The following is a 25,173-nucleotide window of genomic DNA, read 5'->3' on the forward strand; positions in this document are numbered from 1 at the left end:
AATGTCGTCAACTAAGCACCCGACACACAGGAAGGAGAGATTTCTAAGCAGGCTGAGGGTGAAGGGAAGGCTCTATGGAAAGCTGACAGTTGTGAATCTTCAAGGTCAACAGGTGGAGAAAGGATGCGGGCAGAAATAGTCTCCAGGGACCGAGCAGCTTGATCTGACAAAAAGCAGCAGCAGTTTGGGTATCTGCCAATCGATGACAGCACACGTGGGAGGAACGGTGCAGAGGGAGGCCTGGCCAGATCCCTGAAGGTCCTTGAGGACTAGCCCCCTCCCCCAGGAAGTAACGGGGTGGGGGTGGGAAAATTCTCAAAATAGCAGTTGCTCTTCCCTTACTTTCTGCAGGGTCTCCCTTGCCAGCGATCAAGGTAGACTGCACTTCGAGGTTTCTTTCTAGAGAAACACTGAGTGGAGATGGCCAAGGTCACCCACGTTGGACACAGGCACAAAGCGTCCAGGCGGACCACTTGAGCCCTGCGCACAAACGCAGGGAAATTGGCTGTCAGCCCTGCCTGGCCAGCTCAGTGCCTTGGCGAGGACAACTACCTGTTCAGCGGGTACAGAAAGACCTGTCCTCTACTATACGCACGGAGGGACACCGCCCTAGGTCTCCAGGCCCCAGAAGGTCAGGAGGCTGTCCTCTGGGGACTCCAGCAACCGGCATCATCCTCATCACCCCAAGGAATAAAAGCCTCAGCGATTGGTAACAGGCTATGCCAATCATCCTAGTCTCAGCCCACACCCCCGCCGGTGTAAATTGCATTGGTTGTATCATACGAGCCTCCTATAAGATTCTCTCCTTGAATTGGCTAATAGAACCTTGTCCCGCCTACCCCTTCTTTGTCGCAAGGTTGTGATTGGTTAAGCGCGTTGCCAAGCTCCGGACGCGGCTCGGCCATTGGGAGCCGCGGGCTGCCCCGCCCGCCGGCGAAGGTGAGACTCTCCTCCGGTCGCCGCGCCCCACACCTCACCGAGTAGCTCCCGGCTCGCGCTCGAGGTCTCTGCAGATTCCGTCGAGATGGCGCCTCCGTCAGTCTTTGCCCAGGTCCCGCAGGCTCCTCCGGTTCTGGTCTTTAAGCTCATCATGGACTTCCGGGATGACCCAGATCCCCGCAAGGTTAACCTCGGCGTGGGAGGTAAGGATGCAGTGCTCTGGAATGCGTGCAGCCTGCAGGGGACCGTGGGAGGAGCTGAGGCTTGGTTTGCTGCCTCCCTTTGAAGCGATCCGGTCGAAAAGCCTGAGACCACCAGGGCATCCACCAACCTACCCATTTTGCAGATGGTGATACGGAGTCCTTGGAAAGAGGCGGTGTGTTCAAGGTCACGTAGAACAGGTGTAGCATCTGGGACCCAGACGTAGTTTTTGTTTCTCCATCCTGTGTTCTTTATGGTACATGCTCTAAAGCAACGAGGCGGACAGGGATAGTAAGGAGGGAGAAGTCTGGCAGCACTGGGGTCGTGGGCAGCCGGGAACCGGGAATGAGAGAGCTGCTGTGGTGCGTGTTGAGTGAGCTGCAGGTACCAATTAGGAAGCCTGCTAAGCCACGTGGGGTAAGATAGAGGTTTGGCTTATTCTCAGAGTAAATGCGGTGAAGCCCAGCTGAGGCCCCACACATCTGGGTCCTCATTTCCTTTTTGTTTTCCTTGAATCAGTTAGCCTTCTGCTAAGGACGTTTGCGTTGGAAAGTCTCTGAAACCCCTTTTAACTCGAGCCTCCAGCGACTTTGTTATAACCCTCACTTCGATTGTCTGAAGAGCCACACAAGCTTGCTTTGCATTTGGCCACATACAGAGGCCAGCCAAGGAGAGCGGAGTGAGTAAGGTGATGATGTCCTGTGCAGGGAACCAACTGAAAGCGCTAGAAGGGGTTTTGTAGCAGAGGGTGGCGCGAGGGGGTTCAGAATCAAGGTTCTCAGAGGAAATGAGGGTACACAGCCCTTGTTCACACGCACATACTTCATCAAGGAATAGGAGAGGGTTGAGAGAAAATCCCAAAGTGATGTTTTATTGATGGTGGGTGGTGCATAGGCATACACGATACAGACTTTTTTTTTTAACTTTTATGTGTGTTTGAAACTTTTCAAAATAAAGCATAAAAAAGCCAGTGTTACTTGTTTTGCCAATGGAGAGAAATATGTTTTTAGCAGCCAGTAGAACAGGAGAAATACTGAAGATTGTGGTGAATAAAAGTCAGAATGGTCACCATATAAGCTCCTTAGTTAAATCCAGCCCAGAACCTCCAAGTGTTTATTATGGGAGAACTAATGAGGTCGATTGCCTTGACCCATTTTATGGGGGTTTTTGTGGAGATTAAATGCACACACTGTGCTTTGGATGAGGTCTGGTGTGTGAGCAGGGGTGTTATATAACTATCAGCTATTTCCATTGCTGTTTTGGCATTTCTTTGAGTGGGTCTCTTAAAATAAGTTGAATAAAAAAAATTTCAGCCCAAGAACTGAAGAATGAGATGGATGACATTGGTTCAGAAATAAAATATTCATGCCCTTACTACCTCCCTGCTATAGTGTCCAGCCCAGATGGCCCAAATCAGTCTTTATTTGAGATACCCATCTCAGCAGCGATGTGCTTTTTTTTTTTTTTGTCAGGTTTTCCAGGATCCTAAGAACATGGGCAAATGAGCTGGGCATGTAAGTGTACTTCCTGCCTGCAGCAGTTCTGCGAGGCTGTTTGCAGGGAAGGAGCCTGAAGCCCAGGGAGAAAGTATAGCTTGACCCCTAGATGGGAGAGCTGGGATTCCAGCCCAGCTTTAGGCCTCAGGGTCTCTGGCCTCTTCTTCTGCTTGGAATACTTTGAGCTGGCTGGGGGTAACCGGAAGAGGCAGGGGACCTGGGTGCCCGGCAGCTGTGGGTCTAATGAGGGTTATTTAATGTCTTTGAAGCCGAGGTAGAATGGGCTACCGGGCCGGAGTGATGGTTAGAATCTATCAAAAGTCTACTCCAAGATTACCCAGCATGCTCCATGATTCTATTAGTAGGGTAATTCTACAGTGTGGGGGTAATTGTATTGACTCCGTCAATTAAACAAGCGTCAATACACCGAGGAGTTAGAGAGCAGTTATGTGTGAACTGTGGTATATGAATGAAAGGTGTTGTGTATAAACCTGTTTGATCGTGACCATCACCTGTTCTGTGTGAGTGACAGACGCTCTGACAGCAGTCTGATGCAGACAGTGGAATAAAAGGTCTCTTTCTAAAGCCCGGCGTGGTGGCGCACGCCTTTAATCCCAGCACTCGGGAGGCAGAGGCAGGCGGATCGCTGTGAGTTCGAGGCCAGCCTGGTCTACAAAGCGAGTCCAGGACAGCCAAGGCTACACAGAGAAACCCTGTCTCAAAAAAAAAAAAAACAAAAAAAAACAAAACAAAAAAAACAAAAAAGGTCTCTTTCTTCATTTGTGTGTCCTGTTTTGCTTATGCACATGCCTCAGCACACTCTCTGTAAAGGAGATTAATTACTCACCAAGAAGGGTGCTCGTCCCAAGGCCAGAAGTAATGAGTGTGCTCCCTCTCAGGTCTAGCAGTGCTGGACAGTTTTAGAACAGACAGCTGCTATAGCCTCATTAGCTGGTTCCCACTTGCAGATGGTGTCCCCAGAGGGTTTTCTTCTGCTGCTTTTTCTCCTTCTCCTTCTCCTTCTCCTTCTCCTCCTCCTCCTCCTCCTCCTCCTCCTCCTTCTTCTTCTTCTTCTGTCTTCTTGTGTCACATTGTGCACCGCTAAGCACAATGCTGATGGAGTTAAGGGGCTTAGTGTTTCTCAAGGCCTCTGACTTTTAGGACAGAGAGACACAAGGCCAGCCTGATGCAGAGTGTCTTGTTTGTATGATGGCATGCCTAGCTGGCCAGTGATCTCAGGGATTTGTCTGTCCCCACTGCTCCAAGCTCTAGGGTGACATGACCATGCCCAGCTCTTTATGTGGGGCCTGGAATCTGAAGTCAGGTCTTACATGTGTGTGGTAGGCACACATGTGTGGGTAGGCACACATATAGACTGAGCCATCTCTCCAGCCCCAATCCTTTAAAAATTTTTTTATTTTATTAATTTATTCAGATTACATCTCAATTGTTATCCCCTCACTTTTATCTTCCCATTCCTCCCTCCCTCCCCCATGTCCTTTTTTAAAATGTGAACTTATCCTTTCTTTTGGTCTATTTAGTTTAGTGGTTTCTCACCTCTTCAGATGGAATTGCTGATTAGGTGAGCTGTGTCAGGTGCTTCTCAGAGCAAAAGGCTGTGCATGGCTCTAGGGTGTGGAGAAGTGAGGGAGGTGGAACCCTCAGGAAGAGAATGAAGATGCTAGCATTTCCTTCTCTGTTCTTCCTTTCTTCAAAGCAAGACTGCTAGGCCTGTAACCAGTGTGACTGCCCCGGAAGCTAACTCAGGAGGAAAGGCCCTGGGTCACAGAGTTCAGCAGCTTGCTGATAAGAAGGCTCCTGATACAGTGCTCTGGGCTGAGTGCTTCAGGATAGATATCACCTATTAAAATGAGAGAGAGAGAGAGAGAGAGAGAGAGAGAGAGAGAGAGAGAGAGAGGGAGGGAGAAAAGAAGAAGAAGAGAGAGAGAAGAGAAGAGGAGAGAGAGAGAGAGAGAGAGAGAGAGAGAGAGCGAGCTTTTTTGAACTCAGTAGTATCATCTTACTATCTTTGTGATCTTTGGCAAATAATTTCTGGCCTCAGTTTCCAGACTCCTAATACCTATATACTTTGTGGTTTGTTAAAATAATTAAATGAGAATAAAGAAATGTACAAAGTAGTTAGTAAATCCTTGTTATTACCATGGCTTCCCTTTCCAGTAGTGTCTATAATTATGAGAGCTTTCTGTCCTGGCTCTCCTCTCCCGGTGCCCTTCATATTGCCGCCATACGTCCCCGCCACCCATACCCAGCCCGGGTGGATACTGGAGTCCCCGGCAGCCTCTCCCAGGTCCCACCTGTGTGAGTTCTACATCCTCAGAAGTTCGTCCCTTCTCTTTATTCGCCCCCCAGCGCGCCCCCCCCATCATTGCCTTATGTCAGGTCTTCATCGTTTCCTCTTCTGGATCACTTGGGGAGTCTTCTGACTTCTCTGCTTCTCATGTCCTCTGGGCTTTGTTTTCTGTGGCGTGGCTCAGATGAGTCTGCAAGTGTACTGCTGCTGGTGTCACAGCTTTTGCGTGTTCCCATTAAAACAGAAGGTTCTTGAGAGAAACCCCCGATACCATGGACTCCCTGTGGTCCCTCCACAGAGCCTGCTCCTGAGGCATTAAAATGCTGAACCTCAAATGGCTTATGCTGCCCTACTGAGGACACAGGTATCCCTCAGCCTGGAATGTCTCTCTTCCCTGGTCTACCTTTTAACCCCTTCCTTACTCACCATTCACACTTCATCCTCTGTAAGATCTTCCCTGACCCACCATGGAGAAGTAAAGGCTCAGTGTTCGCTGGAGGACAGACACTTCCCTGCAGCTTTTTTCCTACCAGTGCCTGGGACAGCCAGTGAGTGCTTGTTGATTGATGAGTGAAAGGCAGTCGGCATGAGCAACAGGAGGAAAACAGGACAGGCAGAAGGACTCCCAGGAGAGGGGGAACTGGGTATCCATAATGCCCGCCTTTGTCACTCCAGTTACCCGGAGTAGTCTGCAATCCTCCTCACCGCTGGGCAACACGGTAGGGTATGTCCAGAACTGAACCTGGGAGAAATTAGGCAATGAGAAGAGAGCAGCTGAATTGAGCAAGTCACATTTTCCCACAGCACAGTTAACCGCCCTCTCAAGTAGTGCAAATGTTTTTGGCACGTGTGTGTGGGGAGTTCAGAGTATACAGCAATGGTACATGGCCTTTTCTTCTTTTTTGGGTTTCTCGAGACAGGGTTTCTCAGTGTAGCTTTCCTTGGCTATCCTGGACTCACTTTGTAGACCAGCGTGGCCTCGAACTCACAGCGATCCACTTGCCTCTGCCTCCCCACACGTCTAGCTCCAGTGGCTTTTTCTTTCTTCTACATGTTTTACAATAATTTAGGAATGATATTACCATAAATATTAACATACAGCATAGCTGTTATATCATGTTTGCAATACCCAGTCACAGATCTGAAGTTAATAGGGCCGACTTTTCTAAAAGATGCTCACATTTGGTGAGTCTAGATGGTGTCCTTTCTGTGTGGTCTGGACACACATCCATTCCGTGACTCCTGGAGTCCTCTTCTGAAATGGCCTTGAGAGGCAGGGCTACCACAGGAGAGCATCTCTTTATAAATTACCTCATACATACCATCCTTTCTAAGGATGAAGACTTGGTAGAATTGAGGATACATTCACAGTAATGACATCCCTCTGAAGTCAAGTCCCCAGAGATTTCAGGAGCATGTTGACAACCGTAACCCCGGGAGCTGACTGGGTGGTCTGTTCCAAGAACAGCGCTTCCTCAGAAGGAGGCATTCTGCTGTGTCTTTAAAGAAACCCAGTCAGGTTCCAACTGGTTAAGTAAACTTTGTGTATGTGCCGAAGGGAGTTAGTTTGATTATGCACACGATAGCTATGAGTCACATTCTGAGATTGATTCACCAACCCAGAGGCTGGACTGGAGGTGGGTGAGCGGCTGTTCTAGTTTGGAGCCCAGTCCACATTTCTGTTTTGCATTGATACATTTCTCGGGTTTATAGATGTCATGTTCCTGGAAAATATAGTTAGCTGACAGAATAGAAAATAGACACATGACGTAAAATGGGCTTATAAAGTATTTTGTTTGTTATATGCATTTTGAATTGGTAGTTTTACACTTAGAAGTATTTTCTGTGAATATAGTCATGCTTAGTGATATAGGAATAGTCGCCCCAATGTTTCTAGTAGCAGACAATTGAAAGCATGGTTAATAATTACTATTTATTAGAATATCCACTTATTAAAAATTATAAAGGGAAGAGTGTAATCTCACCCCATGGCGATGTTGTAAGTGGCTCGACATATGAAAAATTTCCAGTTGCATTCATAATAAGAGAAATGCAAATGAAAACTGCCTTGACACAAAGCGCACATTCATTCATACTAGGAGTGTACTCAGCGAGGCTGTGGGGAAGCGGACACTTCACGTTGCTGGTTTGAATGTGACTTGATGGTTGTCATGAAGAGCAACTAGGAAGTATCTGTCCAAATACACATACATCAGCACGTCCGTTTCAAGCCTGCATCTTACATGTCTTTGTCGACACGCGAGATGATGTATGTGCTAGGTGGGCTCACTGAAGCATTGTTTTAATATCCTATGGTTGGGAACAGCTTGGAAGTCCAATGTGAGAATGGGAAAATAAAATCGGGGTTGTTTATTAGTTAAGCAGCTGTGAAAAAGAACAAAGGCTTTCTGTGCACACGCATGATGAGAGAGATCATCAAGTGGGAAAAGCAAGGACCAGGGCAGTGTACAGCACTCTGTATATTACCAAATGCAGGGAGCTGGAGTTGCTTGTGTGTTGTGGGAAAGTTCTGGAAGGATGCGTATGAAACTTAACAACGGTTGTGTGCAGAGAGTGGGATCTGGGAATTAGGCAGTTGAAAAGGGCGGAATGGGGACACGAAGACCCAGCAGCTCTCAGAATAGACTGATAGTAAAGGACACTCATAAAATATGTTCAAGTGGAAAAAAAAGCCCCGCATGTTGGAAACCCTATGATGCTATGATCCATATTTTATAAAAGAATATGCACTGGCCATCAAGATGACCTTGAACATTCCTGCTCTGTAGCAGAATGCTGGGATCGTGCCCTTCACTGTAAATGTATTAGTGTTTACTTTTTGGGCAAACCTAAAATTTTTTACAGTTAATGTGTTGTTCAGCAAGACACCCTAAGATATGAGTTTCTACTTTTTAAAGATGGAGTGATGTTGGACAGAAATCAACAGGATAACATTTAGTCAGTATCACTCTTAAGAATTTGGCCTCACCTGCTTAGGCATATGATTGTCAGCCGACCTACACAGTGGAGTAGGAGGGAAGGGACCCTGTTGGTAGTCAGCTCAGAATGATTTCTGACACGAGTCAAGGCCAAAGCAGCTGCCTGCTGAAGCTGCGGTCCGGCCTAACTTCAGAGTAGTGTATGGGAGACCGGAAGTAGGGAAGGTCAAAGCGGCCTAAGAGTGTGCTAAATGCACTAAAATGTTGAAATTTACGATAACCTGATTAAATGTCCTGAAATAGATAAAATTAGATCAGTCAAGGGGATGTGAGGCGGTTGGTGTGTATGCACAGTGAAAATGGTAAACACTGGCTGGTTTCAAAATACACAGAGAGGACAAAAATGTGTTTAAATGGGTCCTTGGTCATTGTGTAACCTGCTGCTGGACACCTGGCGCAGGACATTGGTTTGCTGTGTGACACGCTTCTGCACTTTTACAACTGGAGGAGGCAGACATCCTTCGCCTCTCTCCTTTCTCCGTGTTTGTGTTTGGAGGTGCAAAGATTTTGTTAGGTAGCCCCAAGCCAGACGTGTCCAACCCTTTGGCATTGCCTCATGAAATTGTCATTGTCTCTAAACCTGCCGGGTCATGTTTAAAGCTACTCTGGGACACATGTAGGCTGTGGGCTGCAGTTTGGACATGCTTTTCGAGAACTCTCTTGGAGGCATGGGGATGGGATTGCTGGATCACTGGTAATAGAGACTCGATGGCATTCTTGGTGTCAGCAGCTGTCAGCAGCGTGCAGAGATGGCTTCCGTTCATAGCCATTTCTCTGACTTGACTAGCATCTACGACTTTCCAATTTTATTTTATTTTATTATTTATTTTATTTATTATTATTATTATTATTATTATTATTATTATTATTGGTTTTTCGAGACAGGGTTTCTCTGTGTAGCCTTGGCTGTCCTGGACTCACTATATAGACCAGGCTGGCCTTGAACTCACAGCAATCCGCCTGCCTCTGCCTCCCGAGTGCTGTGATTAAAGGCGTGCGCCACCACGCCCAGCTCCCAATTTTATTTTAGCATTCTAATTTTGCAGGTCATACTAAAAGCCGTATGATCTGCAAGGGGGGTGAAAACAGGGCTGTCCTGTGTGCCTAGCACTAACTCAGGACTTGGCCCAGCAAGTGGATGCACTTTGTGTTTCTTTCTCTGTCCTGTTTTGGCTAGAAGGTGGTGGAATTTTCTCGGATGGCGCCTGAAATTCACGAACGTTTCTTCCTCCTAACCCAGCATACCGCACAGATGACTCTCAGCCCTGGGTTTTGCCGGTAGTGAGGAAGGTGGAACAGAAGATCGCTAAGGACAGCAACCTCAACCACGAATACCTGTCCATCCTGGGCCTGGCCGAGTTCCGGAGCTGTGCTTCTCAACTCGTACTTGGGGACAACAGCCCAGCTCTCAAGGAGAATCGGGTGAGTTTGGGGGTGCCGATAGTTTCTTATAAGGAACTGTAAATGTTAAAAAAAAAAAAAAAAAGAAAAAGAAAGAAAGAAAGAAAGAAAGAAAGAAAGAAAGAAAAGAAAAAAGCAAGCCAGGGCATGGTGGCACACACCTTTAATCTCAGCACTCGGAGGTAGAGACAGGCAGATTGCTGTGAGTTTGAGGACAGCCTGGTCTGTAAAGTGAGTCCAGGACAACCAGAGGCTAACACAGAGAGACCCTGTCTTGAAGAACAAAAAACAAAAACAAACAAACAACAACAACAAAAAGCAAGTTCTATGTGCTTGAAGGTATTGAAAGTTATGTCTTGAGAATTGTCAGAAAAATGCATTTCTTTGAAGGCAAGTTGACCTCTTTTAAGTTTTATTTGCTTATTTGTTTGTCCTATGTATGTGCGCATTATGCTTACATGCATGTCTGTGTTTCTTGTGAATGCCTCGTGCCCAAAGAGGCCACAAGAGGGTATTGGATCCCCTGGGGCTAGAGTTACAGATGGTTGTGAGCTGCCATGTGGGTGCTGGGAATCAAACCAGGGTCCTGGAAGAGGAAGAGCAGCCAGTGCTCTTAACCACTGGGCCATCTCTCCAGCCCAGCCAATACGTTCGTGATTAGGGTGAACAGATAATGTGGCCGTATCCAGAGCTTAGCGTCTTGTGTTCAGGTTGGTCCAGTACATTATCAGCTTTCAGCTTTTAAGAAGTTACTGGAACTGAGGGAAGTTAATGAGGCCTGAAGCTGCCTGGACTCTTCCCTACCAGTGCTTTTGGCCGTAGGCAAGTCATTTACCTATGTATCTTCCTTTTAGAAAGAAAATAATTTGTAGCTCATAATCCCATTAGGAGTTCTTGCATAAGGGCTTGCCTCTAAAATTATATCCAGAATTTAAGAAGTTTTCTCAATTTAACCCATAATATTAGGTATCTGTGATCCCTCAACATTTAAAGACCAGAATTTCCCCCCATTCTTATGTTTGGTGAGTCTTCTAGCCTTTCTCTCAGTCACTTTCATTTAACTGCCTGTGTTATAAATATGGATGTGTGCCAAAATAGTGTGTTGGAAGCAGACCCCGTGAGATAGGGTGTTTATGGTAGGAAGTGGTGATGGAGAGATTCAGGCAGAGGGAGACCCTTGGGACTGCAAATGGGACTTGAGCTATAGCGGGTACCCAGCCAGGGGTCTCGTCCCTTGCTGAGGATGAGTATTACCTGCAGTTTGTAAACCGGACCCTGTGAACCCCCTGCAGAGCCAATTTAATCAGAGTCTTGAAGAGACACTGGCTTCTTTTCTCCCCACAACCCCAATGGGAGGTCTTTGTTGTTTTTGAGACAGGGTTTCTCTGTGTAGCCTTGGCTATCCTGGAACTCACTCTGTAGACCAGGCTGGTCTCAAACCCAGAACTCTGCCTACTCTGCCCCCTAAGTGCTGGGATTAAAGGCGTGCGCTAACTCCTGGCTTGGGAGTATTTTTAAAAAGGGCCCCGAGTGACTCCGAAGTATATCTAGGTTTGAAAAAAACCACTAAGTAGAGAAGATAAGAAAACAGCACTACTGTCTGCTGTAGAGCGACTTGCCTGAGGACTGACGTTTGCACAGGGGTTACCTAATGAAAGTGTTGTTTGACCCAGGTAAACCTGGGTGGGAAAGGAGGAACAATAGTCCAGTTAGCTGTTATGCAATTGAAATCAGCTGCCCTCCTTACTGTCCAGGCCACGTTGTAACCAGGCCACGGTTCACACACAAAAAGGGCCACGCTGTGGAGTCATTTGAGGTGGTGCTTACCTGTTGTTTGTAGCCAGCTTTCCCTGTCTAGATGCCCTGATAAGCTGAATGGCGAGGTGAAGTAAAGGTTGCACGCATGCTTTCTTACAGGTGCCTTGAGGCAGGAGGCTCTGCTGACGGACTTGGAACCCAGGTCACTCATTAGACAGGCTAATCAACGTCCTTGCTAGATTTCTGTGTGAGGCTTTGACTTGCCTCAGGGAACTGAGGGTGTGAAATATGTGTGTTAGGGGGCAGGGGTGGCGTGGAAAAGCTGCCCTGTGGAAACCCAGTGTTTCTCCAGACACAAGTGGATGGTCTTTAAAAAAAAAAAAAAGGTAATTCGTCTTAATCCTTTGAGAATTTCATGCGTTGAATTTTTCTCATACTCATGGCCTCTTCTCAGACCCCGCCCCCCAAGCTTTTCGTCTTCGCTTTTTAGAAAAATAAAACACTGGGTTCAGTTTGTGCTGCCTGGATATTCATGGATGTAAGGCCATCAACTGGAGCGTGAGGCCAGCCATGCTATCTACCAGGAGCTACGGCCCTAGGAAAAGCTGACCTGCTCTTCCCCAGCAGCCATCAGCTCTCAATAGCTCCTCAGTTAGGGGTGGGGGCTTGTGAACTCCTTCCTGCTCCATGCTAGGATGGTGACTGACTTGGTCTTACATAGGTGAACACAGCTACTGTGAGGCTGAGAGTGCAGGGGTCCTGTCACGTCCAGAACACAGTTTTGTTCCATTCCTCCCTACCCACTGGCTCTTAAAATCTTTCTGCCTCCCTCTTCAGTGGTCCTTGAGCCGTGTGTGTGTGTGTGTGTGTGTGTGTGTGTGTGTGTGTGTGTGTGTTTATAGATGTCCCGTTTGTGCCTGAGCTCTCCACTGACATTTACTCGCTGCAGTTTGACCAGTTGTAAGTTTCTGCGTTAACTGCCATTGAAGAGGAGATTTTTTGTTTTGTTTTGTTTTGTTTTGTTTTGAGACAGGGTTTCTCTGTGTAGCCTTGGCTGTCCTGGACTCATTTTGTAGACCAGGCTGGCCTCGAACTCACAGCGATCCACCTGCCTCTGCCTTCCGAGTGCTGGGATTAAAGGCATGCGCCACCAAAAAGAAGAGAATCTTAATGAAATTTCCAAGTGGGGAAATTGAGCAACTGGGAGTGGCGTGTCTGTCTCTGCCAACGCTATAGGTTAATTAGTTGGGGGTGTTGTTGGCCAGTGAGGGTTCATATTGGGGAGCTGCTTCCTCTCAGAAAACTGCTTCTCACATGGCTACTTTGGTGACAGTGTTCCTCTGTCCCTGCATCTGAGTTTTGACTTCTTGAGACCGTCAGAACCTGGCCTGGGGCTCCTGGTTTTCACCTGGGAGCATACTCTTCCCTCTTGGTCTAGTCCATCGGCACTGTGGTACAGCTCTCTTCATGGCATCAATTATGTAAAAGTTCCTGTTTTGGGAGACTTCCTGGCATCTGCGTTACCTTGGCACTAGCTGCTCTTGAGCTCTGAGCCCTTCTCTGTTCCCCAGAAATTTTCTCCGTCCCTGGGCTGGGCTGAGAGCCCATAGATTCTTGTACTTTGCCTCGTTGACCCTCTGGCCTCCTTTTCATTTTCACACTCCAGCTGGAGACCTTCCTTTAGAAAGCGCTCCCTCCCTCCATGTGATGCACCTCCACTGCTGCCTCCCTCCATGTGATGCACCTCCACTGCTGCCTCCAGAGTGTGGTCCAGCTTCTAGCTTAGCATCTCTCTTCCTTTTCTCCCTTGGGGTTGCTTTTCCTCAGTCTCATAGGCCCAGAACCTCCACCTGGCTTTTCCTCCTCCTTCATAGAATGCCCTTCCTTGCTTTAGTCTGTGGAGGAATGTCTTGAGTGGATGTAACACCTGTCAATAAAGCACTGTTTAGCCAATCAGCTGGGCAGAAGGACAGGAAGTGGAAAGTGGGACTTCTTGGAGAGGGTGAGGAGCCAAGAACTGACAGTTGATGGAGAGGAATTGATGATTGACAGTTGACAGGGAAGGAGGAAGAAGCCTCCAAGGACCAGATTGGCAAGTGCTTGGGATATATGTATGTTATGAGGTTTAGAGTAGTTTATTTTAGTTGTGATTAGAATCAGTTTAGATTCTGCTGGCTTAGTGCTTGCAGCTTTAAAGTACATTTCAGACTCTGTGTTATTGGCTAGCTAGGCCAAACCAATACAATTTAATGGAACACTAGTCCCCACCTCTGAGACCTTCACGACCTGATCAAGGGTCACTTCTGTGCTGAATTATCTGTTTCTCAGGTGTGGCCAGTCACTTGTGTTCTCTGAATTATGCTGTGAATGCTTGAAGTCTGGGAATAGCAGAACACACTGTGGTTTAACTATAGTGTCTAATAAAAAGCATTCTCGTTTTATTGTATATATGCTAGTGTTTTGACTGCATGAATATGTGACCACGTGCATGCCTGGTGCCTGTGGGGGTCAGGAGAGTTTCAGATCCTCTGGAACTGGAGGCTCAAATGGCTGGGAGCCACCATGTGGACCCAGGGAGCCAAAACCAGGTCCTCCGCAAGAGCAGCAAGTGCTCTTAACTGCTGAGGCAGGTCTCCAGCCTCCTAGAATGCCTGATTATATAAGGCTTTTTTCCCCTCATAACTTGTGATCCTGGCTAGGGATCAAGGCTTGCCCATTCATTTCACACATGCTCCACAGCTCTCGGGACTTCTGAGTGTCTCAGACGTTTGAGTCATTCACTCCCCTGTCGGAAGGGCCAGGCACATTGCTAGATGCTAGGACCCAGCAGTGACCAGACATACAGGTGAACGCAGAGACGGCCCGTGCTTCAGTTGGCTGTGTTAGCGTTGCCAAATGCTGCCCTAAGTTGTTCTAAAACTCCAAGCTAACACTAATGCTAAAAGAAAGCAAAGGAAAACAGAAGAGAGAGAAGGTGGAGGAGGAGGAGGAAGAGGAAGTGGAGGAGGAGAAGAAGAGGAGGCATGCTAGCTATGGGGGAGGGAAGGAGGCTGGATTCGGTTTTAACTGATGTGGCCGGAATCCGAGGGGACTGGCAGTCATGTTTTCCTTATGCAGCATTCCTGTCCAGGGTTAACGTTACCACCTGTTTTGAAGGACCCCAATTTCTGAGACCCTCACTGCCTCTTACTATTTTTCCACTTTCAGACTTTAGGACACAGACAAAATGTCCATTTGCTTCTTCAGTTGTAGGCTCAATTTTCTTAACAATTTTACTTTAGTATGGACTTATTAAATGAGCATACTTCCCTTACAGCCCAACTAGCCTAAATAAGAGGAAAAGGAGATTAAAGAAAACAAGAAGAAAACCTGAGTATCAGTTCCTAGGAACAATTCTCCTGGCATAGTCAGCAGGATTTAAGTGGACCAGCGAGTCCACTAAAGTTGCTGCCGGAACCTGGAGCAACTGGTCTTTAGGAGCTTCTCGAAGTGCAGTGATGAACAGCCAAAAACCAAGCCCCAACAAAAAGCCCAAAGCCTCCTGTTTTGGGTCAGTATATATGTCCTCTTAGTCTGTTCAAGGATGTTTTTCAGCTGGCAACAACCAAGCCACCCATGAAGTGGTTCAACTTCTAAGTGGAAAAACATGCTGCCCTCTCACATCTAAGTGGTAAACATCCTGTTTTCTTCCCCATCCTACACTTGGGATCAAAACAAAACCAGGTTTATCTCCCCTACATCCAGCAGAGCAGCGTTCCAGACGGTGCCATTCCCGAGCCGCAGCAGTCACGCCAGGTAGCCACGGTAGATCTGACATTACAGCCTTCCATGCGGTGAGATCTCAGGCTCCTACTTTGACCCTTGCCTCAAGGAGTCCTGGGATCTTTCTCTGCCTCGGGTCTTTTCCATACTCTGCTCTTTCTTCAGCCGGTTGGGCAGGAGCTTGTGTGGTGCTGTGCATGAGATATGGTAAGAGTTGCCATGGCACCCAGGTGAAAAGTGAGACCCTGGCCGCCAGCAGCATCCGGTGGGCTCTGCTCTCCTCACAGTGAAATAACACAAGCAAATTACGGTCTCAGCTACGATCCTGAGGTCTGGCAGTTTTATGTCCACATAGGAAGCACATGTCGAGACCTCTTGTTTAGCTTTGACTGGTTGGCTCCTCGAATTGGGTCCAAGTGACTGACACCATGAATTGTCTGAACCTTAGATATAAATGATTTTCTTTTTTTTTTTTAACAAATGTAGGACTTTCTTGGCCAAACATTAGTTCTTACCATGACCGAACCGCTATTTCATTTATTGACAAAAAACAGCTTTTGTTAATTGCGATATTCAGAGTAACTTACGTTTTGCTGACACCATCCAGTGTTTAATTTTCAGGTCACGACAGTTTGATAATTCAGGATTTCATGTGCCATACGCTATGGGTGCTGAGGTAGGTAGCTTGTGTTGATAAGGTGGATTTGTCTTTTACAGGATCATTTTCAGGCCTATGTACTCAGGCTCTGACACCATGTGTGTCTGGAATCGGAGGGTGGGTGGGTAACCTCAGGACTCCCACTCTCTCCTCTGCTTTCCTTTGCTATGGTTGAGCATTCATGTTTGCTTAGAGTTTTAGAACAACTTAGGGCAGTTTTCCTCCTTTATAGGGAGACCTTCTTTTAACCTTTGTGTTCCAAATACTATAATGATCAAATACATGCCTTTGTAACATCACTCCAAGGTCACCTGTATTTGTCAGTCTTGTATAGGATCAAACTCCTGCCAAAGCAAATTCGAGATAGCTGAGTATGCTTTTTAAATTGTGACATTTTACAGAGAACACATGATCAGATCTTTTTCTGTGTCTTTAGTGTCACCGTGAAGGGCTGGAGAGATGGCCTAGTGGTTAAGAGTTCTCACTGCTCTATTGGAGGGCTGGGGTTTGGATATCATAGCACCCACATTGGGCAGCTTACACATGCTTGTAACTCCAGCTTTAAGTGTTTCAAAACCTGTTTCTGACCTCTGTAGGCATGTGTGTACACACACACACACACACACACACACACACACACACACACACACACACACAAACACTGTAAAGAAAACCGACTTATAGATTAGAACAAAGTCCCTCTATCTCTATAATTACTACTTTAGAATCATTCATAAAGTATCCACTGTTAGGAGACTGCCATGTGTCCCTTTGTGTGAATTGCTTTTTGTTATCATGATAAAATGCTATTACCAAAACCATCATATGCAAGGAAGAGTTTATTTTGGCTTATGGTTCTGAGGGTTTGAATCCTTAATTAATGGCAAGGAGGTGTGGCAGGAAGCTGAGTGGTAACATCTGCATTTGTATGCGGGAAGCAGAGTATGAACTGGACGTGGAATGAGCAGCATAGCCTGCTAAATGTTACATCAGCTCCCGACAGCGCCATCTGCTGGGACCAATGTGCAGATACCTCAGCCTGTGGTGGGCATTTTCCATTCCAACCATACCTTTTTCTTTCCTTCCTTCCATTCTTTCTTTCTTTCTTTCTTCTTTGTTGGTTTTGAGACAGGGTTTCTCTGTGTAGCCCTGGCTGTTCTGGAAAACTTACTCTGTAGACCAGGTTGCCCTTACACTCAGAGATCTGCCTGCCTCTGCCTCCCAATTGCTGGGATTAAGGGCGTGTGTCTCTACTGCCTCTCTTCCTCTCTGTCTCTCTGTCTTTCCGTCTCTCCTCTTCCCCTCCCTCCCCGTCTCTCTCTCTCACTACATAGTGGGGATCGAACCCAGAGCCCCCCACATGTTAGGCAAGCACTTGAGCACACCTCCAGCCGCCTCCTTTTATTCACAGACTTTTTCATGTGATCCCTTTGTTCTCCTTAATCTTGTAGACATATTAGGCAACATCTAATTCATATCTTTTCTCTATTGAAAGAGTTATGCTGAAGCCTCACTGGAATTTGAGGGGTCAAACCAGAGATAGGTAGATCGAGTGACACACAGGAGACAGAGTGACCAGACCCAGGGTGGGAGGACCTCAGTCATGCCCACTCACGACCCCAGCCGGCTGTCTCTCCTTTTCTGAATCATGTATTCCTCAATTTGCCTCTTTATTAGTCAACTGGGGACGTAGAGTTTACTTTGTAGGGTATGCGATGCCCAAATGGGACTGTAGACGAAGGCATTCCGTAAGTGGTAAAACAGAGAGCTTCACTGTTGCCTGGATTAGGACTCTAGGCTGAGAGGAAACTGAGCGGAGGAAGGAAAAACCTGCCTCTCATCTTTGTTTGGGACAACACGTTTCTGGGCATTAATAAGCCTGTACTCCATAGATAGATGGAGTCAAGTACGTGTCGGGGAGCCTCCTGAAAGGAGTGATCTTGGGGTGGGTGCTGAAAAGATGGTGTTCCCTTCCGGGGCACACATTGCCATAGCCTAGGTCCTTCTGCTCATGCTCCTAATGGAAGTCCCTCCTGGGGTCAGAACAAGCCTGAAGACCTGGCTGTCCTGCTCCCTGGCTGGGGACTTGAGCAGGGGCTTCATCTCTGACCTTTCCATCTCTTGGTTCTCTCACTTGTAAGCATTAGCAGGTAGCAGGATCTTCCAGTAACTGCTGGAAGTTTTGATGAACTCATACACTTAAACTTTGTCCAGAACAGATACAAAGTCAGACTTCGTTTCTGTCGCACTGTTTCGGATGTTAGCTGATCTCATGGTCGTCAGCCTGTGACCCCACATCTTCTCTTTCAGGTTGGAGGTGTGCAGTCTTTGGGAGGAACAGGTGCACTTCGGATTGGAGCTGACTTCTTAGGGCGATGGTACAATGGCACAAACAACAAGGACACACCCATCTATGTGTCGTCGCCAACCTGGGGTGAGCCTGTTGGCTGTGGGAGAGGAGCGCCTGCAGCTGCCAGGGCTGTCCTCATGATGCTCAGTGACTGCCCAGAACATGTAACCTATCCCCGGAGGGGCTGGCTTTGGGGAGCCGTTGAGCACTGGATTATAGCAGCACCCACAGAAAGCTGCCGCTCAAATTTCAACTAGGAACACCTTTTCCCAAGATTCTCTGCAGTCTTGCATTGCAGTCCATGCTGAAGGTTCCCACAGTAAAGGTGAACGTAGGAGGCGGCCCCCTCTCGTAGGTTGCAAGTCTGGAGTTCTTAATAACTGGTTGAGCTTGCTCCTGGCACTCTAACTCGATAGCTAGCCTCCACCATGGCCAGTGGACACTGAGCCTCGGGGCTGGAGCTTACTCGTGTGCCTTCTGGTTTCTGTTTCCTCATGTTTGAAAAAGCCCTTACCGTTTGTCCCCTTGCTTTGCAGAGAACCATAATGCTGTGTTTTCTGCTGCTGGCTTTAAAGACATTCGGTCCTACCGCTACTGGGATGCAGAGAAGAGAGGACTGGACTTCCAGGGTTTCCTGAGTGATCTGGAGGTGGGTGATACAGAAGAACAGTGGAGAATTCTCTTTAGGAACAGCAGGGGAAAACTTTGGATCCGTTGATAAGTGAGAGTTGGAGACTTTTTTCTAGTCAGGTAGTGGATTCTGATCTAGCAGGTAAGAGGCTGCTTGCCCAACAGAGAGATGCGAAAGACGCTAAGTATAGTTAATGCTTGCCCTCTTACTTACTGTGTCCCGGGTTCTGCCGACTGTCTCCTGATACCCCTGCTCTGTCAGAGCTGAGGTAGCTTTCTTCTCCTCAGAATGCTCCTGAGTTCTCCATCATTGTCCTCCATGCCTGTGCACACAACCCAACTGGGACCGACCCGACCCCAGAGCAGTGGAAGCAGATCGCTGCCGTCATGAAGGTATCGGCTTTTAGGTATCAGCTTTTGCAGAGCGCCTCTGTTAAGTAGGATGCATGGTTTACTTTTATTTAGTCCGAAGAGGAAAACAAGTATTAACTGTAAATCCTACCGCTCCAGCAGAGTATTAATTTGAGTGTGTATGGTCTTTAACATGTATGTATTTTTTTTACAAAGGTGGAATAATTTTCTTTATATTATTTTGCATCACTTCCCCCTTTTATTTCTTTAAATACATAACCATTGAATGCTTTATAGCATCATTTTTCATAGCCATATGATCCTTTCATGGATATGCCATCTTCAGAATTGGGTAAATCAGTTGAGGAATGTTTTAAGTTTCAGATTTCTTGACCTGGTTTATATTTGTAGTAAACCTTTTTTTTTTTTAATTGGTTTTTTGAGACAGGGTTTCTCTGTGTGGCCCTGGCTGCAATGGAACTTGTTCTGAAGACCAGGCTGGCCTTGAACTCAGAGATCTGCCTGCCTCTGCCTCTGCCTCTGCCTCCTGAGTGCTGGGATTCAAGGCTTGCGCCACCACCTTCCTGCAGAACTATATCTCTTTAGGATTGCTTTCTAGATGAATGTTTCTAGCTCAAAGTGTATATTTACTGCCAGTGTACTTACGGGATGCTTACTAAGCAACTGTTAGGTGTTGGGTACCATTGGGGTAATAATAGCCTGTTTGAGAAAAACAGGGGTTAGTGTTCCGAGCAGCGCCGATACTTTGAGATGAGGCTTGGGTGAGTTCTGTGGCGGTATACAGCCCAGATTTTATTGCTAGTGATGGACTAAACCTTCCTGGAAGAAGTGGTCTCTATGCTGAGTCTTGGAAAGGAGGCAACGCAAAGACTGTCAGGAGGAAGCTGACGGAAAGCTGGCCAGTAGATGGGGAAGCACGCCCCAGCCCAGCCCAGGAGACAGTATGCCCATTTAAGGAACTGAAGGAAGGCTTGATACTGCCTAGAGTTAGGGGCGGGGTGGTGTCAGGGGAGGGTCAGTGGTGTATTTAGGGAGTAAGTAGGGCTGACCCTGGAGACCAGCCTGGTAACATGGTGTGGACTAGCTCAGAGGGAAGCACGATGAGACGGCTGGGCAAGAAGTTAGATGTTGCCGTTGTGGGAGTGACCAGGCACCAAATGAAGCAGGCTGGAAAGGGAGATGCAAGCGGCCCCTCAGGAGACTGGATTGGCAGGAATTGGGTGCGACTGGATGTGAGGCATGATCTGCAGGGGTTTGTGTGAAGGTACACTGAGCTTTCTGGTTAAGACAGTTCAGGAGAGGGCAGAGTTTGTCCTCTCAGTGTCAAAGGCACAGGTCCAGCAAGAGGGCTCTTTGAAGAGATGGGGGTGATGCTCCTGAGAATCTGGTGGAGTGGCACTGAGGTGAGGAGGCCCTGGGGTCCCAGACCTCACTTAATTAGCTTATCATACCAGGGATTTCCTGCGGAAGGACTCACTGACACAGAACAGTACCTCCAAGCTTGAGAAACGAGCCCCAGTGGCAAAGCTGCATCGTGGCGCTCCAGTACAGCACGCGGTTAAGCAGGAAGGTTCACTGAAATTGTTGGCTGCTTGGTAGCCAGTGAAACGGAATTAGATGCAGAGTGGCCAGTGGATAAATGAATACACAGACAAGAAATACAAGGAAGGTTCAGGATAGAAGTTCCTTCCTGGTGCCAAGTGGGAAGGAAGGGCCCATGCCTGAGGCTGGTTCCAGAGGACGTCCTGCCCTGACTTGCTTTCCCCTTCCTCGCAGCACCGTTTTCTGTTCCCTTTCTTTGACGCAGCCTATCAGGGCTTTGCGTCTGGCGACCTAGAGAAAGATGCGTGGGCTATTCGCTATTTTGTGTCTGAAGGCTTCGAGCTCTTCTGTGCCCAGTCCTTCTCCAAGAACTTCGGGCTCTACAGTGAGTTGCGTTCCAGAGCCTCAGCCCTGCCTCCCTGCCCCGTCAAGCCCACATCAGCAAGCTAAGCCCCGTCCTCATCTTCTCCTTAGATGAGAGAGTGGGCAATCTGACCGTGGTTGGAAAGGAATCTGACAGCATCCTGCGGGTCCTTTCCCAGATGGAGAAGATTGTGCGAATCACTTGGTCCAATCCCCCAGCCCAGGGAGCACGGATCGTGGCCTGCACCCTCTCTGACCCTGAGCTCTTTAAGGAGTGGTAAGGGGTTTGAATCCTGATGGGTGAGGGTGGGGATGCAGAACTCAGTTGTCCCGTTGCATTTGCCTAGGTTTTGTCTTTTGATCTTGAGTGAGGCAGGATGCAATTATTGTAACCTCTCTGAAATTCAGGTATTTCCACAAAGTGGGACTGATAACCCAGGTCACGTGTGTGTGTCAGCACAGCACCTGTTGTGGAGTAGCCCTGTGGTGGGGGTTGGTTCCTCATTCCTTCGCTGCCCAGTCTTCCTTCTGTAGAGCTGGAAGATGGGAATTCCCGGGAGAACAGGCTGTCCAACTTCAAGGCAGTGTGGCCATTTCTCCCCCTTCTCCTCCTGTGCATACGTAGGGTGGGGAAATCTAGCCCATAGACTGGACATAGTAGAAAAGGCTACAGCTAAGCACTAATAAAGGGATGAGGCCTTTATAACATCATGCTTTCAACAGCAGCTACGTGAAGCTTAGGACATCTTTACTTCTGGAATTTTCCATTTCATCTTTTCTGACTGTGGTTGACCAAAGAGAATAGAAACTACAGGAAGTGAAGACCTATGTCTTATTTCATTTAAGAAGACCATGGCTTTCATGCAATGGCTAAGTGTATACTAAATAGACCCCTTAGGCCTGGTGGTATCAGCGCCCCAGTGAAGCCAGAAAGGGATGTTAGTGCAGTAGAGCGGGGGTCCCGCAGACCAGCACTGGACTCTTACCTGTAAGCACAGTCCTTGTTGACACCCATGTGTGACTGTGTGTCTGGCTGCTCATTTACCTGTCCAGGAACCATAGTAGACAAGTCATGATGTCAAAATTGCAGGGTGTTTTGTTTGCTTGTTTTGGCCACAGGGTCTTGTGATGCGCTGTAGTTGGGCTTGGAACCGTAGACCAGGCTGGCCTCAAACTCACAGAGATCGTCCTGCCTCTGCTTCCTGAGTGCTAGGGGTTAAAGGCACACGCACCACTGCTGCCCAGCTTAAATACAGTGTTTGAACCTGTGTATCTCTGTGACTCCTCTCGCCTGTGTGCACGGGTATTGATAACTACTTCCTGTGTCCCAGGACAGGTAATGTGAAGACAATGGCCGACCGCATCCTGACCATGAGAGCTCAACTCAGGGCCCGCTTAGAAGCTCTCAAGACTCCGGGGACCTGGTCTCACATCACTGACCAGATTGGAATGTTCAGCTTCACAGGGCTGAACAGTAAGTAGTACCCCACTCCCTTGCAAGCCTCCCAGGCACATGTGTACATACTACCCAGCCCCTCCCCCAGCACGTATGTATACATGGCATGGCAGTTCTTAGCCAGCTGTTGCCAACTGGTCAGGTGCCACTTTAGACCGGAACAAGTCAGGTTTTCTCAGTCTGCTCTCCGCCCCGCCTCCAGTTCCTCGAGTCTCAAGCTCTGTTGTGGTCTGGCCCTCCTGACCCTTGATTTTGGTATTTTTGTTTTTGTGGCTTAGAAAGTGGCTAGCTGAGAAAAAACAGGATTTGTAAGTTGGGTTTTTAATTTATAACTAGTTTCTCAGAAATTGGCAAGCACCTTTGGATTTACCGTAATCATTAGCCTAAGTACTATATATGGTTCCTTAGGGACCAACATTCCCAAAAGGCCTTTTGCAGTCTCTAGGTAGTGCTCTTGAAAAGATGTTGCAACGTTATCTTTCTTTGTCATAAATTTAAAAATTGGGTAGGGATTTAGTTGGGATTAACAGTGGCTGGAAGTCCAGTGGGAATGATTTTGGCCAGCTGTTAGTGGAGGTTCCTCATGGTAGAGGAGCCATTTACTTATTAAGTACCTTCTGAGTACCTTGCTGGGTACCTGCTACTAGCCTGGTGCAGAGTGGCCACTTGCCTGTCTGCCTGATGGCTCTAGCGAGGGCTGTGTGTTGGGTCCTGTTGTAGACGGAACACTCGGCTCTAGCCAGGTGTGTCAGTGCCAGCTTTAGATGGGCTGAAGAAAACCAACAGAGTTTGTTCTATTTTTTTCTTCTCATTTTATTAAGAAAACAGAGATGCCAGGTGTGGTAGGCAGCCTTTTATTCCATCACGTGGGAGGCAGAGGAGAGTGTTGAACTTTTCCTGTGCCCCATCTGTGAAATGGGGGTAATAAGGCTATTCTCACCAAGACCACTGAAGCGCTTCAGACACTGCCTGGCACGCCACGCTTGCCCAGTGTGACCTCATCACTCTAGTCCGTGTCTTCAAGGTGCTAATTAAGCAAAAATCTGCTAGAATTCTGTCTCAGTTTTGCAGTAAAACAAAGTAGGATTGAGGAAGTACAGGCGTTCCCTTCCGCTTTCACATGTGGTGTTTTTCTGCAAACACGGAACCCCTGGCGCATCCAGGGAGGCCGAGGGCTGGATGAAGATCTGACGGTTCCGGGTCACAGGGTCAGGGTTCCTCAGCCTGTTGGTTCAGTCATCGTGATGGGCTCCTGTCAAACGCATGGGGAAATGTGCTGAGTGGAGGTTGCTAGGTGCTCTGGGCCACGCAGCCACAAAGCGGGCACCGTGTAACGGTTTTTCCCTATCAGTGTACCAGCCTCATGCCTCGTGGCACTTCTCAATCGAGAGGGGAGTCTACTGTGGGAGAGCTGGCAGGGAGCTGGTCCCAGACTCAAAGCTACATCCTGAGAACGGAGAAGTCTTCGCAGGGTCTAGTGGGTAGTTTTCTGTTTGTTGATTGGATGGAGAGTCGTTAGCCTGTGCATGTTAAGGCGGAAGAAAGGGAGATCGCAGCTGTCCTGTAGATCCCTGGATGTCCGCTGCTGAAGTCAGCGCGCTGCCCTCCTGTCTTCTTTACAGCCAAGCAGGTGGAATATCTGGTCAACGAGAAGCACATTTACCTGCTGCCGAGCGGTCGGATCAACATGTGTGGCCTGACCACCAAAAACCTAGATTACGTCGCTACCTCCATCCACGAAGCCGTCACCAAAATCCAGTGAAGAAACACCGCGTAGTCCATGCCACCAAAGCAGTTCTTTGTCACGTCTTCCCTGCCTGTGCAAACTTAGCTGTACTTACCCCTGGATTAGCGATGACCGTGGCGAGGCAACTGTTGCTTAGCTGTCCCCTCCCCCAGTACGGAGAAGACATCTCTTGAAATGAACCAGGGGGCCTGGGATTAGAGTCTTTTGGAATCCAGAGCAAATTAAAGTTATTTAGGAGTAAGAAGTACTTTGGTATGAGATGTGGTTACCTTGCCTTCCTGTCTAGTATTCTGTAGGAGCCGTGGAGCCGTGGGGCCTCTGCGTGCTGCTTGACTGTGCAAAGTCCAGTCCCAAAGATCAAGTTGTGAGGAGCCGGGCTTGACTGTGGGTGTGGCTGGGGCATTAAAATTCATCATCTCCACCCCGTCTCCTGCCTCCCTGATCTGCATGGCTGTGTCCCTAATCAGGAAAATTAGATTTTTAAGGCAATTGTGGCCAGTATTTACATCCCGACACACCTAGTGGATCTATATATTTAACTGAAATGAAGTCCACTAGATCTACTTGTTCTTGTGGTGTGTGGCACATTGTGATATTTTCTTAGTCCATTCTGTTGTGCTGTTTCACTTAAAAAAAAATTAAAAATGCTGATGAAGACAAGTGGAATTGTGTTTGTGATTCATTTGATGAGTTGTGACCCACAATTTAGAATTAAGGCTTTAGAGAGATTTGCTAATGGCTGAAGGTAAAAAAAAAAAAAAAATAAAATAAAGCAAACAAAACGTGTTCCTTGAAATCGAAAGCTGTAGTAGGATCATGACTGTAAATCCATGTTGCTTTTATTAGGTTTAACATCCAGACCCCGCCCATTTTCTTCTTTTTCTTTTTCTTTTTTTTTTTTTCTTTTTTGGTTTGGTTTTTCCAGACACAGTTTCTGTGTGTAACAGCTCTGGTTGTCCTGGACTCTCTTTGTAGACCAGGCTGGCCTCGAACTCCCATCGATCCGCCTGTCTCTACCTCTCGAGTGCTGGGATTAAAGGCGTGCGCCACCACACCCAGCCTCTTATTTTTCTTAAGAAACTGGGATGACGTCATTTAGAGTGATTCTAGAACACCAGCCCTTCCCGTAACAGCTGGAGCACCTCCTAGCATAGTGGGGAAATTGCAGCTGCTTAAACACGTCACAAT

At 47.6% G+C, this 25,173-nt stretch overlaps 1 protein-coding gene across 1 annotated transcript; it reads left to right on the forward strand.

The window, feature by feature from the left end:
• Window positions 1-927: 927 nt before the first annotated feature.
• On the forward strand, window positions 928-24,645 carry GOT1 (glutamic-oxaloacetic transaminase 1). The gene is made up of 9 exons (XM_084754728.1): window positions 928-1,142; window positions 9,187-9,368; window positions 17,836-17,959; window positions 18,412-18,524; window positions 18,794-18,898; window positions 20,654-20,804; window positions 20,894-21,059; window positions 22,114-22,256; window positions 23,861-24,645. Exons 1-9 carry the CDS (start codon window positions 1,025-1,027, stop codon window positions 23,998-24,000), a joined length of 1,242 nt encoding a protein of 413 aa, XP_084610854.1. The 5' UTR covers window positions 928-1,024; the 3' UTR covers window positions 24,001-24,645.
• The last annotated feature ends 528 nt before the right edge of the window (window positions 24,646-25,173 follow it).

Source organism: Acomys minous (genome assembly GCF_964271855.1).
Source record: "Acomys minous genome assembly, chromosome: 2".
NCBI classification, from domain to species: domain Eukaryota; kingdom Metazoa; phylum Chordata; class Mammalia; order Rodentia; family Muridae; genus Acomys; species Acomys minous.

What these genes read in the sequence shown, in the direction of transcription:
- GOT1 (XM_084754728.1), top strand. Translation starts at nt 1,025, where the DNA reads ATGGCGCCTCCGTCAGTCTTTGCCCAGGTCCCGCAGGCTCCTCCGGTT. An exon ending in GTTTCCTGAGTGATCTGGAG is followed by an intron (nt 18,525 to 18,793) that starts GTGGGTGATACA and finishes TCTTCTCCTCAG; the next exon opens with AATGCTCCTGAGTTCTCCAT. An exon ending in CCTGAGCTCTTTAAGGAGTG is followed by an intron (nt 21,060 to 22,113) that starts GTAAGGGGTTTG and finishes CCTGTGTCCCAG; the next exon opens with GACAGGTAATGTGAAGACAA.